This window comes from Jaculus jaculus, chromosome 3, assembly GCF_020740685.1.
Source record: "Jaculus jaculus isolate mJacJac1 chromosome 3, mJacJac1.mat.Y.cur, whole genome shotgun sequence".
Classification (NCBI taxonomy): domain Eukaryota; kingdom Metazoa; phylum Chordata; class Mammalia; order Rodentia; family Dipodidae; genus Jaculus; species Jaculus jaculus.
Window position 1 is genome coordinate 177441102 of NC_059104.1, and position 15603 is coordinate 177456704.

The 15603-nt window shown below is 44.3% G+C and overlaps 1 protein-coding gene across 1 annotated transcript in view; it reads left to right on the top strand.

Moving 5' to 3' along the window:
* Window positions 1–1452: 1452 nt before the first annotated feature.
* Window positions 1453–15603, top strand: part of Ctr9 (CTR9 homolog, Paf1/RNA polymerase II complex component) — a 34619-nt gene continuing 20468 nt past the window's right edge. Inside the window, exons 1-6 of the mRNA XM_045145470.1 lie at window positions 1453–1574; window positions 2985–3083; window positions 7770–8009; window positions 8465–8582; window positions 10060–10149; window positions 13809–13957. Coding sequence (XP_045001405.1) covers window positions 1530–1574; window positions 2985–3083; window positions 7770–8009; window positions 8465–8582; window positions 10060–10149; window positions 13809–13957 — 741 coding nt within the window. The 5' untranslated portion in view covers window positions 1453–1529. The remainder of the gene's footprint in view (window positions 1575–2984; window positions 3084–7769; window positions 8010–8464; window positions 8583–10059; window positions 10150–13808; window positions 13958–15603) is intronic.

A 15603-nucleotide genomic window follows, 5' to 3' on the forward strand; every position in this document is an offset into this window, starting at 1 on the left:
TCCAATTGCCCAGTACCCATATAAAGCCACAGGCACAAGGTTTCATACGCATCTGGAGTTGGTTTACAGTGGCTGGAGACCCTGGTATGCCCATTCATCCTATCTTCTCTCTCTCTGCTTGCAAATAAATAGAATAAAAATATATTCTTAAAAAACACCCATGCATTAACACCATAAGTAAAGAATTGACTGGGGCTGGAGAAAAGGCTTAGCAGTTAAGGCGCTTGCCTGCAAAGCCAAAGGACCTAGGACCCTTTCGCAAGGACCCATGTAAGTCAGCCGCACCAGGTGGCACATGCATCTGTTTGTTTGCCGCGGCTGCTGGAGGGTCGGGCGTGCCCATTCTCTTTGTCTATGGGCTTCTTTCTCTCAAATAAATAATTTTAAAAAAAAAAGAAGAATTCATTGGAACATGTCAACTTCTGTGGTTTATTTATTTATATTTGGAAGTAGGGTCTCGCTCTAGCCCAGGCTCACCTCGGACGCACTCTAAAGTCTCAGGGTGGCCTCGAACTCACGGCGATCCTCTTACCTCTGCCTCCCAAGTGCTGGGGCGTGCCCGGCCTAGAACATGTCTATTTCAAGTGGTGGTGAAAGGGTCACCGGTGTGAATTTCAGGTAAGAGCGGTCAGGGGCGGCTGGAGAGAGCGCTCAACGCTCAAAGGCGCTGGCGTGCATGCGCAAAGTGGCGCACGCATCTGCAGCTCGCTTGCACTGGCAGGAGGCGCCGGGGCGCTCATTTCCTCCTCTCTCTCGGCTTGCAAATAAGTGAATAAATGAAAGAAAGAAAGAGAGAGAGAAACAGAGAGAAAGAAAGAAAGAGAGAAAGAGAGAGAGAGAAAGAGAAAGAAAGAGAGAGAGAAAGAGAAAGAAAGAGAGAGAGAAAAAGAGAGAGAAAGAAAGAGAGAGAGAAAGAAAGAGAGAGAGAAAGAAAGAAAGAAAGAAAGGAAGGAAGGAAGGAAGGAAGGAAGGAAGGAAGGAAGGAAGGAAGGAAGGAAGAAAGAAAGAAAGAAAGAAAGAAAGAAAGAAAGAAAGAAAGAAAGAAAGAAAGAAAGAAAGAAAGAAAGAAAAAGAGCTGTTAGGCAAGGGACTCAGATGAATGACTGAAGCGAATTATCCAAATCAGCCGGGCCAGGCCCCGCCCCCCGCGCGCGGGCGCGGCTCCTCCTCCCGAGCTCCGGCTCGTGCGCGCGCGGGGGTCCGGGCCCGGCTTCCCCGGGAGCCGCAGACGCCGGCGGCCTCGCGGGCTCTCGGGCGGCACTCGCCCCCAGCCCGCCCACGGCCAACGCAAGGGCCAGCCGCCCCCGACCCGCCGGCCCGGCCACGGCGCGCGCCCCCGCCGCCACGGCGCGCTCCCGCCGGCCACGCCCCCGCGGGCAGTACTTCCGGGGCGGGGGGCGGGGCCTCCGGAAGTGGCCGGTCGCCGTCCGCCGCTCGTTGTCTCGGCGGCCGTCGGGAGCCAGAGGGGAAGCCCGGGCTGCGGCGCGGCGGTCGCTCGGCGCCCCCGCTCGCCTGCGTGCCGGCTCATCATGTCGCGGGGTTCCATCGAGATTCCCCTCCGGGACACTGACGAGGTAGGTGGACGCGGTGAGGGCCGGGAGCTCCTCGGACGGCCGCCCCGGCCCGGAACCCCGGCGTCCCCGCGGCCGCGGGCGCTCCGAGCGCTGCTTCCCACCGGCTCGTGTCGGACGGCGCCTCCCGGGGCGGGGGAGGGGGACCCGGGAGAGGCTCCACGACCCCAGGCCGGGGTGGGGGGCGCCGGTGCCTCCGCGGTCTGCCTGCAGCTTCCTCCGCGGACGGCGGGCAGTGTGCTCCGGAGAAAGACCCAGCTTGGACGTTCGCTCCTCTTGTCCATCGCACTCCTCTTTGCTTGCATTATAAATGTAATTCATTGACAAAAGCCTCGTGGTCTTTCGTTTATTCACAAGGTTGTGTAACTGTCACACACCTTTATCCGATTTCAGAACATGCTGTTGTGTGTGTGTGTGTGTGTGTGTGTGTGTGTGTCCACATTCGGGAGTGTCTGTGCCACACACATACACACACAGTGTCATTCCAACTTTGCCTGGCCTCTAGGGTCGTGTTTCTCAAGATCTCGGACCTGTGGCATCAGCACTCTTTAAGATTACAGGCTAAGCGAGATTTCGGTTTTGTTACCTGCCAGTAAGCAAAGCACCTGGAGACGTTTTATAGTTTTAGTGATGGGGGAGACAAGTAGCAGAGTTTGTTTATTTCTCGGTTTTTAACCTTAACGTTACAGTACAACCTATTTGTCGTGTGCTTCCTAGGTATTAGCATATATTAATTGGTTCACCCTGTTGAAAGTGAGCACATGCCCGTTGTATATGCATATTGATGCGCATTCAAGAAATGCAAAAAAGGGTGCTGGAGAGATGGCTTAGCGGTTAAGGCGCTTGCCTGCAAAGCCAGAGAACTGAGGTTCCGTTCCCCAGGACTCACATAAGCCAGATTCACAGGGTGATGCATGCATCTGGAGTTTGTTTGCAGTGGCTAGAAGCCTTGGCATGGCATGCTCATTCTCTTTCTCTCCCTCTTTGCCTCTTCCTCTCTCTCAAATAAGTAAATAAAAATAATAAAGTATTGAAAAAAGAAAGGAAAGCCAGGCATGGGAGGTAGAGGTGGAAGGATCGCTGTGAATTCCAGGCCAGCCAGAGTGAGTTTCAGGTCAGCCTGAGCTACAGTAAGACCCTACCTCAAAAACAAACAAACAAAAAGTGCACAAAAGAAGCCGGACGTGGTGGCGCATGCTTCTAAACCCAGCACTCAGGAGGCAGAGGTAGGAGGATTGCCATGAGTTCAAGGCCACCCTGAGACTCCATAGTGAATTCCAGGTCAACCTGGGCTGGAGTGAGACCCTGCCTCGGAAAGCCAAAAAAAAAAAAAAACAAGAAAAGTGCGCACATAAGGAAAAATAGTAATTTAAATAAGAAGAAAGAGATCAAAACCTCCATTTTGTGTTTCAGGTCATTGAACTTGACTTCGATCAGTTACCGGAGGGGGATGAAGTCATCAGTATCCTGAAGCAGGAACACACACAGCTGCACATATGGATTGCTTTGGCGGTCAGTAGTTAACAAGTCTTTTTGTTTTTATTTGTTGGCTGGGAAATTTGTGGTTTCTGGTTTCACGTACACTAATATCTCACTTGCCTCTGCACCGAATGGTCAGTTATACCATCTGTTTGAAAATTAGTTATATATGATCATTCATAGAATAATAAGGTCCTAAGTGATGTATACTCTACAGGTAAATTAGTATATATATCGATATGAAAATATTAGTCTGTGTTGATCTTTTATAATTATTAGTCACTAAAGATTGGTTTGTGTATCAATATGTCCTGTAAACATTGCTACTAAACATGGCCTCCTATAATAGTTCATTTCCCATAAAATACTCTGGAAGGTGACTATAGGCTAATCTCTGGGGTAAACTTATTTCAGGCTTTTGTGGTGTTTAATTTTTTCTTTTGCCCTGTTTTCTCCTGTCCTTACAATACAAATACTAACTAGAAATTCTCAATTAAAATGTAGTCAGCCAAAAATCGTATGCCCTCCATTCCTTGGCTCCATGTTTCCTTCTTACGGGAATAGGTCATGTACATACATAATCCTTGTTCCTAAAGTGGTGTGCAGTAAGTGGCTTTCATAGAGTGAGTCATAAGAAAAGTTCTCTTGACTGGTTAGAGAAGTAGGTTTGGAACTGGGTGTATCCAGTCTTGTAACCCTACTGTGGTATGGATTAGTTTGGTTTTGCTTTTGCCATCCTGGCAGTTGAAATCATTGCTAGACAAGCACTGTGCCACTGAGCTTTATATATCCCTAGTCACCCTTTTATCTTTTATTTTGAGGTAGGGTCTCGCTGAGTTGCCCCGGCTGGCCTTGAACTTAGGATCTTCTTAATAGTCCATTTTTCAAGTTGCTTTTTAAAAATTCCAGTTTCCACATAGGAGAAAACATGTGATCCTTAGCTTCTTGCACCTGACCTGTTTTGCTTAACATGATGACCTCTGGCTCTATTTGTTTTCCTGAAGGTGACATGCTTTATTTTTATTTTTATTTTTGTTGAGGTAAGGTCTCACCCTAGCCCAGGCTGACTTGGAATTCACTATGTAGCCTTGAACTCAGGTGATCCTCCTACTTCTGCCTCCCAAGTGTTAGTATTAAAGGCATGCGCCACTGTGCCCAGCTAATCTTTTTTCTTCTTCTTCTTCTTGATTTATTCTTTATTGTTGAATAAAATTCAATTGTACATGCTGTCTTTACCATTTATGTCTTGAAGGGTTGATCCCCTGGCTTGGCTGGTCCTAGTACCATACAGTAACGGCGGGTGGGCAGGCGGAGTCACACGTGTCGGCTTCACTTCCTTCATGCCCAGGATGGCATAGCTGGGTCAAGTGGCAGTTCTACCGTGTTCCTTGAGGCCCTTCATACGTTAGGGCTGTGCTAATGCTCACCTGTGGTGTCTAAAGTCCCTCCCTGGCCTGCCCCACACATCCTTGCCAGCATTCATTGTCCTTAGTGATGGCAGCCATTCTCCCTGGGGAGGTGGATTTCCACTGTGGTGGTGTTTTGTTGCTCTTTTTTGTTTGTTTTGCTTTTTGCTGCTGCTGTTTTGAGACAGGGTCTCATGTAGTCCCTGTTGGCCTCAAACTTGGTTTGTAGCTGAGACTAGCTTTGAGCTTTTGATCCTACTGCCACTACCTCCCAAGGGTTGGGATTATAGATATGTGCCACCAACCACCTCTGGCTCTCAGTGTAATTTTCATTTGCATTGCCCTGGTGGCTAAAGATGTTGAGCAGTTTTTCATGTACTTACTGGCATTTGTATTCTCTTTTTGAGAAGTGCCTGTTCAGATTTTTTACTCGTTTACTGATTGGATTACTTGTTCTGTTTTGAGTTCTTTATATAGTCTGGAGCTGGGTTCTGTGTCGGGTGAATGGCCGACGAGGTTGTCTCCTATTCTGTGAGCTGTCTCTTCTCTCTGTTGACTACTTACTTTGCTGTTCAGCTTTCAGTATGTTATAGTTCCATCTGTCCCTTACTTTCTGTTCTGAAAAGCCTACTCAGAGTATCTTCCCAGCTGCGTGGGCATGGTGGTGCACTTTTGACATCCAGCACTCAGGAGGCTAAGGGAGAAGGATTGCAAGTTGGTGGTTAATCTGGCTCACAGCATGAGTTTGAGGCCAGGCAGGGCTATGTAGGAGATCCTGTTTCAAAAACGAAAAGATAGCTGGGCTTGGTGGTGCATGCCTTTAATCCCAACACTTGGGAAGGAAAGGTAGGAGTTGTTGCTGTGAGTTCAAGACCACCCTGCGACTAGATAGTGAATTCAAGGTCAACCTGTGTGTTGCAGTCAGGTTCGCATTGCTGGTAGAAATCACCCAACCAAGAGCAGCTTGTAGAAAAAAAGAGGTATATTTTGGCTTACAGGCTTAAGGGGAAGCTCCACCATGGCAGGGGAAAACAATGGCATGATCACAGCGTGGACATCACCCCCTGTCCCACATAAGGTGAACAACAGAAACAGGAGAGTGTGTCAAACATTAGCAAAGGGGAGCTGGCTATAACACCCATAAGCCTGCCCTCAACAATACACTGCCTCCAGGAGGCATTAATTCCCAAATCTCCATCAGCTGAGAACCTAGCATTCAGAACACCTAAGTTTATGGGGGGACACCTGAATCAAATCATCACACTGGGCTAGAGTGAAACCCTACCTTGAAATCCATCCACCCCCAAAAAAACAACAAAAAATGAAAGATAGTTCAGCCGGGCATGATGGTGCACGCCTTTAATCCCAGCACTTGGGAGACAGAGGTAGGAGTATCTCTGTGAGTTCAAGGCCACCCTGAGACTATAGAGTGAATTCCAGGTCAGCCTGGTCTGGAGCGAGACCCTACCTTGAAAAATAAAAAGAAAAAGAAAGAGAGAAGGAAGGAAGGAGAGAAAGATAGAAAGAGAACAAGCAGCAACAGTTGGCTTCCCTTTGCCCGTGGCTGTATAGACAGCGAAGTCCTTGACCTGCAGTGGGTCCCTTGCTCACTGCAGCTGCCAACTTCTCTTGTTCCCTGGGACTGATTGTTAAGACCAGAAGGGAATAACGTGTGCGAGTAGTTTTTAAGTCGTGTGCCTTCTTTCACATCACCTATCCAAAACGTTAGACTCGCGGAGAAGTAGTGTGGCGCCTTCATTAGAGTAAAGTGGTGAAGGGCTGTGGCCGCAGGTGGTTTAGGGAAAGAAGTATGTAGTCCTTGGAATTAGAAGGCTTTTGTTCAAGTCTCAACTTGGCTGCTATTTGACCTTGGACAAGTGATCTAACTTCTAAGCCTGTTTGCTTGTCTAAAATACAAGGATGGGGCTGGAGAGATAGCACAGCAGTTAAGCACTTGCCTGAAGTGAAGTTACCTAAGGACCCTGGTTTGAGGCTTGACTCCCCAGGACCCACGTTAGCCAGATGCACAAGGGGGCGCATGTGTCTGGAGTTCGTTTGCAGTGGCTGGAGGCCCTGGTGCGCCCTCTGTCCTCTCTGTCTCTGTGCCTCTTTCTCTGTCTGTTGCTCTCAAATTAAAAAAAAAAAAAAAAAAAAAATACAAGGATGTTAGTGCTTCATAGAATGGTAGAGATGAAAGAAAATACATGAAGTGCCTGGATGATATGTGACCCATAGAAAATAGTTAATAAGTGGTGGATATTCCTTTTGTATTTGTAAATGCAATAGATGCCTAAGGAAGTTACTCAGCAGGCCCAAAGTCACTGTAAGTTTTAGTAGAGCTAGAATTAGAACCCAAGTTGTTTGTTTTTTCCTGTATTCCAGGATCTCATGTAGCCCAGGCTGTCCTCCAACTCTGTAGCTGAAGAGCCTTGAACATCTGATGTTTCTACCCCACCTCCCCAGGGCTGGGTCACAGGCATGTAGCGCTGTGTCCCATTCACTTGGTACCAGGGATCAAACCCAGGTCTTTTTGTGTGCTAGGCAGTTACTCGCTCTCAATTGAGCTATATTATCGCTCATATTATATATAGCGTAATATATAATGGTATATATTCATTGCTCATACTGGGTTTTATAAGGACATTTTCATACAAGTATATATTGTACTTTGGCCATGTTTCCCCCACCCATGCCCTTTGGTGCTGTCCTTTATCTCTCCCTCTCATTTAGAATTCTGTATATCTTACATTATTGATTTCTTCCTTAGGCTTTGCTTATTAAAAGTTTGAAGTCAACTACTGCTGGGTGAAAAGCAAATTAGAAACATTTTTCCAGTTTTCTTGATAGCCTTAGACTAATTGACCTGTAATAAACTGCATGTATGTAAAGTGTTCCTCATGTGTGTTTGCCTGTGGAGCCATCACCACATCCACGATGGGCAGATACCTCATCATCCTGAAAGTTTCCTCCGTGCCCCTCTTCCCAACCCCAGTGCCGGGCGGCTGCTGAGCTGCTTATGCTGCTTTGTGTTGATGTGCATTTCTAGAGTTTTCTATAAATGCAGTCACACAGTATATATTCCTTTTGAGGGGACTGGCATAATTATTTTAAAGTTGTTATATGTTGTAACATGCATCAAGTGTTCACTCCTTTTCATTGCAGAGCAGTATCCATATACCACAAGTTTTTATCCACTCACTCATTAATCAGTTCTTGGTTTCCAGCAAATAAGGCGTCTATAAGCACATGTGTAGAGTTTTTTAAATAGACAGATGCTCATTGATTTGAATTTGATCCTTTGCCTTCCTTATAGCTGGAGTACTACAAGCAAGGAAAAACAGAGGAATTTGTGAAGTTGTTGGAAGCGGCGCGCATAGATGGCAATTTGGACTACAGAGACCACGAGAAGGACCAGATGACTTGCTTGGATACGTTGGCCGCCTATTATGTACAACAGGCTCGGAAAGAAAAGAACAAGGACAATAAGAAAGATCTCATCACACAGGCAACCTTGTTGTATACAATGGCTGATAAAATTATTATGTATGATCAGGTAAAATAAGTCAAATTCGTTTGAATTTATAAAAGAGCAAAACATACCACATGCAAGCAACATGTGTGTGTTAGACTTGTGAAAGAAGTTTACTAATATATGTGTTTTATGTAGTGTTCATTAAGACTGGAATTGTTTTCATTCTTGTAATGTTTAAGTAATTTGAGTAAATTTGGTGTATATGACTTCACCATATGTTGAGTCAATAACTCCAGCTTTCAAGCATATTTTTAAGGAATTTGAACTTCTGTTTCTGTCATTGTTATGGGCATAGACTTGCATTTCAGGATAGCTGCTCATCTTGTTATTAAGAATTGTTTATTGGCAGCTCACACAGCTTTCCCTCGATAGAGGAGTGTGTATTGTGCTCTACTTCCTCCCTGAATGGTGTGCATTTCATTTTCATGTATTCGTGGTATATTGTGGCTGGTCTTAGTGAAGTCTGTACATTTCAGAACCATTTATTGGGAAGAGCCTGTTTCTGCCTGCTTGAAGGTGACAAAATGGACCAAGCCGATGCACAGTTTCATTTTGTACTCAACCAGTCTCCAAATAATATTCCAGCCCTCCTTGGTGAGTGAGCTTTGACAACCATTTAGGAATCGGTTTCTCAGCTATTAGCCACACTGGTTTGGTTTTTCAAGGTAGGGTCTTGTTCTGGCCTAGGCTGACCTGACCTGGAATTCACTGTGTAGTCTCAGGGTGGTCCCAAACTTAAGTCAATCCTCCTACCTCTGCCAACTGAGTGCTGGGATTAGAGGTGTGCCCCACCATGCCCAGCTGTATTTCTTTATAATAGCTCCTTAATAACTGAACTGAATAACTGCGTAGAACGTCCTCTTGTTAAAAAATGAAACAGTACAACAGATTATTGTTGCAGTTGTAGAAACAAAACGTACCAGTTAAGAATGAGTTGCTATTTGCTTCCAGAAAGTCAATAAATAATCTCTACTTAGACAACTACAAGCATTTTAAATTGTTACTTTAAAATACTTAACATGGGCTGAGGGGATGGCTCAGTAATTAAAGGTAAAGACTAGTGGCCTGGGTTTAGTTCACATGTACCCCCATAAAGCCACATGCACAAAGTGGCATATGCACCTGGAGTTCATTTAAAATGACAGGAGGGCTTCAAATAAATAGTATATACAAAAAATTTAATCTAAAATTCAGGATGTTCTGTTTTTAGGACTAAACTCTAAATTAACATGCCCTATGGAAGATAGATAGATTTTTTTTTTTTTTTCTTTTCGAGATAGGGTCTCACTCTGGCCCAGGTTGACCTGGAATTAACTATGTAGTGTCAGGGTAGCCTTGAACTCACAGCAATCCTCTTACTTCTGCCTCCCAAGTGCTGGGATTAAAGGTATGTGTCACCATACCCAGCTATATTTTGTATTTTTGAGTTAGGATCTCACTGTAGCCCAGGCTAACCTGGAATTCACAATATAGTCACTGGATGGCCTCGAATTCACAGCAACTCTCCTATCTCTGCCTCCTGAGTACTGGAATTAAAGGTATGTGCCACCACGCCCAGCTTGGGAGACGAATTTTAAATAGAAAATCATGTTCACTAATTTATTGTTTCATTTTTCTAGGTAGGATCTCACTCTAGCCCAGGCTGACCTGGAATTCACTATGTAGTCTCAGGTTGGCCTTCAACTCATAGTGATCCTCCTACCTCTGCCTCCCAAGTGCATTAAAGATATGCACCACCACGCCTGGCTATGCTTACTATTTTTAATTTAAGGAAGTTATAAAATATAGACTTGGACTGGAGAGATGGCTTAGTGGTTAAGCGCTTGCCTGTGAAGCCTAAGGACCCTGGTTCGAGGCTCGATTCCCCAGGACCCATGTTATCCAGATGCATAAGGGGGCACATGTGTCTGGAGTTTGCAGTGGCTAGAGGCCCTGGTGCGCCCATCCTCTCTCTCTCTCTCTTTCTCTATCTGCCTCTTTCTCTCTGTCACTCTCAAATAAAAATGAAGAAAAAAATTAAAAAATAGACTTGTATTCTTTAATTAATGTTTATTTTTTATAATCATTGCAGGTAAAGCTTGCATTTCATTCAACAAGAAGGATTACAGAGGAGCTCTTGCTTACTATAAGAAAGCATTGCGTACTAATCCAGGATGTCCAGGTAAGAGAAAAGCTCTCTGATATGTGTATAATCCAACTTAAAATATTGAGTATTTGACATTTACGTATGAAATCAGCTATAAAAGATACTGTTGGAATAATGAAATAATAGAAGCAAGATTACTTAATGTTAATATTTGATTTAAAAGTAGTGGTTAAAGCTGGGCATGGTAGTGCATGCCTTTAATCCCAGCACTTGGGAAGCAGAGGTCGGAGGATCACTGTGAGTTCAAAGCCACCCTGAGACTACATAGTGAATTCTAGGTCAGCGTGGACTAGAGTGAAACCCTACCTCGAAAAACAAAACAAAACAAAGTAGTGGTTAAGGTGCTTGTCTGTAAAGCCAAAGGACCCAGGTTCAGTTTCCCACCACCCAGGTAAAGCCAGATGCACAAGGTGGTGCAAGCATTTTGAGTTTGTTTGCAGTTGCTGAAGGCCCTGGTATGCCCATTCTCTCTCTCTAAATCTGCCTCTTCCTCTCTCTTTCTCTCTCTCTCTCAAAGAAGTAAATAAAATATAAATGTGATATTAAGGGCTGAGGAGATAGCTCAGTTAGTAAAGTGTTTACCACACAAGCATCAAGATCTGAGTTTGATCCCCAGAACTCATGTAAAAATGCCGAGCAGCCTGGCAGTGGGCAGAGGTAGAAGAATCACCACGAGTTCTGGGCCATACTGAGACTACATAGCAAATTCCAGGTCAGCCTGAGCTAGAGCAAGACTCTACCTCGAAAAAACAAACACAGTAATGATGCTGCTGCTGCTAAGTGCAAAGGTGCATACTTGTAATCCCAGTGCCTAGAGGAACAGAGACAGTGAATCCCAGGGCTTGCTGGCCAGCCTGGCCTAATTGTTGAGCTCCAGACTAGAGAGACCCTGTCTAAACAAAGTAGGTGGTACTTGATAAGAAAACACCCACATGAGCTGCAGGGCTGAGACTAGATGTGGGGTGTTGGGGCAAGGACAGAAGTAGGGTGACCAGGGAGAAAGCTCCTGTAGTCATTGAGGTCACAGATAGCTCTGGCCCACATTGGGTGATTCTAGAAGTATTTTGTGGGGAGACCTTATAGAGCAGATGTGATGTGACATGTGAGGCAAAAAAAAAAAAAAAAAAAAGAATCAAAGGTAACTCAGGCTAGAGAGATAGTTCAGTGGTTAAGGTACTTGCCTGCAAAGCCTAATGGCCTTGATTTGATTCCCAGTACCCACGTAAAGCCAGATGCACAAGGTAGCGCATGTGTCTGGAGTTGGTTTGCAGAGGCTAGAGGCTCTGGTCCGCCCATTCTTTTTCACTGCTTGCAAATAAAAATATTTTAAAACAAAAAGCTAACTCCTTAGAACAAGGTGTTAAGTTTTACTATGCTTTTGGACATGAAAAGGTTGAAGTAAATGTCTGTTGGCTATCAGATCTTTGTTGTGGAGTTTATGAAAGAGGTCTAGCTGCAGACCTGGATTTGGAAGTCGGCAGCGTACAGATGGCGTCAGGCATCATGAAGGCGCAAGGGGAGTGAGTGCAAGTAAGCAGTCTAGGCGTGGAGCCTCTATCCTGACATGTGGAGGTAGGAAAGTGAGAAAGAGTAGCAACGGAGCCTGAGGAGGAACAGTCAGAGGTGTCAGGAAGAGCACTCAGCAGTGTCCTTGAGGCCAAGTGCAGTGTTTCTGAAAGGGGCAGGTGATGGGCAGTGTCACATTCTGTTGTTAGACCAGGTGGAATAGGAAGAGAACTGAATTGATGTAGCAGACAACAGATCATTAGTGACCTTGGTCAAGGCAGTTTTTCTGGACTGTGATGAGAACGAGTGCCTACTTGGAGCAGGTTCAAGAGCAGATGAAGGGAGGGGCCGGGCGTGGTGGCGCACGCCTCTAATCTCAGCACTCAGGAGGCAGAGGCAGGATCGCCATGAGTTCAAGGCCACTCTGAGACTACATAGTGAATTCCACGTCACATTGGGCTAGAGTGTGATCCTACCTTGAAAAAAACCAAAGGGAAAAAAAAAAGAAAAAGAAAAGATGAAGGAAGGAAATCAAGGCAGCAAGTGTTTAATCAGTCAAGGAGTTTTGCTATCAGAGGAGCAGCCAGAATGAGTTGGCAGCCAGAAAGGGAAACCAAATCAAGGGAGATTTTTGTAAGATGGGGAATATTTGAATGTAGCTGGGAATGGTCAAGAGAGGAAATATTTCATGATGCAGGAAAAACAGACAGTAGTGCAGGCACAGTGTCTGAAATAGATGATGAAGAATCCAGTGACCAGTGAAGAGTTTGGCCATAAGCAGGGCACGCCTTTACTCCCAGCACCGGGTAGACAGTGGTAGGAGGATCGCCGTGAGTTCAAGGCCACCCTGAGACTACATAGTGAATTCCAGGTCACATTGGGCCAGAGTGTGATCCTACCTTGAATAAACAAAAAAATAAAATTAAAAAAAATTTTTGATCATACATTGGGACATATTTGTGTTCTGACATGACCTTGACATAGCATGTAAAGCGTGGCTCAGAAGTGAATGATAGCGTAGAGTCAGACAAGTGGTTAGTGTCTTGATGGAATTGGTATCCACTGTTAAAATACTGCTTTTCAAAACTTAGAAAGATGGCTTAGTGGTTAAAGTGCTTGGCTGCTAAACCTAAGAACCCAGGTTTGACTCCCCAGAATCCACATCAGCCAGGTACACAAGGTTATGCATACACCCAAGGTCATGCATATGCACAAGGTCATGCATGCATCTGGAGTTTGGTTGCACTGGCTGGAAGCCCTAGCATGGCAGTTCATATTTTCTCTCTCTTTTTCATAAAATTAAAAAAAAAAAAAAATATTGGGAGGCAGAGGTAGGAGGATTGCTGAGAGTTCAAGGCCACCCTGAGACTACATAGTGAATTCCAGGTCAGCCTGAGCTAGAGTGACACCCTACTTCAGAAAACCAAAAATAAATAAATAAAATAAAAAGAAGATACTTCAAAAATTAGAAATGGAGGGCAGGGAACTCTGGTTTGATATCCCAGTACCCATATAAAGTCAGATGCACAAGGTGGTGTATGCCTGGGGTTTGTTTGCAGTGGCTGAAAACTCTGGTGCATCCATATTCCCTCCCTCTCCCCTTTCTCTCTCATAAATAGAATGGTGCTTTTTTTTTTTAATTAGAAATGGAGTCAGACTTGGTGGTGCGGGTGTACTGTAACAGATGTGCTAGAAGATAAAATGTGTGTTACAGATATTCTGCTGCACAGTGGAAATGGTTCCCAAGGGTGTGGAATGGCATGGTCTAACCTGGTGAAACCAGGTTTGTGGTAGATGAAGAGTTTTAAGATACTAAAGCTAATTTGGGGTTTTACAACTCATAAGTAGAGAATGTTTAAGCATTTAAATTTTTTTAAATAGATTTTATTTATTTATTTGAGAAAGAGGTAGAGAGAGTGTGAGAATGGGCGTATCAGGGACCCCAAGCCACTGCAAACATACTCCAGATGCATGTGCCTCCTTGTGCATCTGGCTTACTTGGGTCCTGGGGAATTGAACTGGGGTCCTTTGGCTTTGCAGGCAAATGCCTTAACCACTAAGCCATCTTCTCCAGCCGCATGCTTAAGCATTTTTATAATTGAATTCTAAAAGGATTTCAGTTTGACAAAATAAATGAGTTTTTTGTTTGTTTGTTTGTTTGTTTTTAGCTGAAGTTCGTCTAGGAATGGGCCATTGCTTTGTGAAACTTAACAAGCTAGAGAAAGCTCGACTAGCTTTCAGCAGAGCCCTGGAACTTAACTCTAAATGTGTGGGAGCACTGGTTGGACTGGCTGTTCTAGAGCTCAACAATAAAGAGGTATGTGAGGGCTGAGGAGATTGCTCAGCAGTTAAAGCTGCCTTTGCAAAGCCCAGTGGCCCATGTTTGAATCCCCAGTACCTACATAAAGCCAGCGGCATAATGGTGCATGCATCTGGAGTTCATTTGCTGTAACAGGAGGCCCTGGCACACACACACACACACACACACACACTCATTCTCTCACATAAAGAAATAAAAATATTTTTTTAAAAAAAGGAGGTATCAAGCCTGGCATGGTAGCGCATGCCTTTAATCCCAGCACTTGGGTGGCAGAGGTAGGAGGATCATTGTAAGTTCAAGACCAGCCTGGAAGAACTTCAGAGTAAGTTCGAGGTCAGCCTAGACCGTACCTCGGGGGGAGAAAAAAAAAAAAAAAGAGGGCCTGAAAAGATTGCTTAATGGTTAAGGCTGTTGCCTGTGAAACCTAAGGACCCAGGTTCAATTTCCCAGTACCCACGTAAGCCAGATGCACAAGGTGGCTCATGCGTCTGGAGTTCATTTGCAGGCCTTGGCACACCTATTCGCTCTCTCTCTTATCTGCCCATCTCTCTCTCTCATACACACACATAAATAAAAATAAATTTAAAACAATTTTAAATAAAAATAAAAAATGAAAGATAAGTGAGGAAAATGTCCTAGTTCCTAAAACTTCTAGAGCCATTTATGGCTTAGAAACTATAATTTCAGATTACAGAAAGGCATGGTACCATGCTGCATAATGCACAACACTACAGTTATTGGGGTACCACTCCTAAGTAAATGTATTTCTGTGGCAAAATGAGTCATTGTTCACACTAATATACTTAGCCTAGTTAAAGTGTCTGTTGCTCTAAGACCAACACATCCTCTAAAACTTGTTTTTAAGAGTTTTTTGAATTTTAGAAATTCAGATAAGGGGAGCCAGACTTGATGGTGCACACCTTTAATCCCACCACTTGGGAGGCAGAGGTAAGAGGATCACCATGAGTTCAAGGTCGCCCAGAGACTACATAGTGAATTCTAGGTCAGCCTGGACTAGAGTGAGACCCTATCTCGAAAAACCAAAAATAAAGGATAGATTATATAGACTAATTTAAATTGATTTTGATTCATCCTGAAATCAAGAGGTCTGCACAGGCTGTAGATAAAGGAAAGATAAGAGGCTGCCACTTCAAGAAGACAGCTAAGGCCAGAACTAAGATAAATTTCAAGCAAAAACCGACTGGAAAACCGAGAGGAAAAGTAATATAACATCACTTCCCTGAAAAAAAAGTCCAATATTGAAGATCAAAGGGGGAATTTAAATACAAATGTATCATAGATATTTAAAAATTACAGGTTTCTAGTTCCTGTCACTGCTAAAAAGGCCCAAATTGTTCTGTTTCTCTCAGTGTGATGCATACTGGTCAGCTACTTAACAGTATACAATTGTTCAAAGTACAGTGTACTGGGATATTTTACATTATTTGCTCTCAGTGTCAACATAAAGACCCTGAGGTCCAGCATGTCTATTACGTGCAGCCAGCATCAGAGACCAGGGTGTTCTTTACAGTGATGGTGCTGGCTACGAAAACTAAATCTAACAATTTGGTAACTCATTATTTGAAATTTTTCATCCTGTGAAAATTAACAAGCCATATTTTGGTATCTTAGCTGAGAATTAT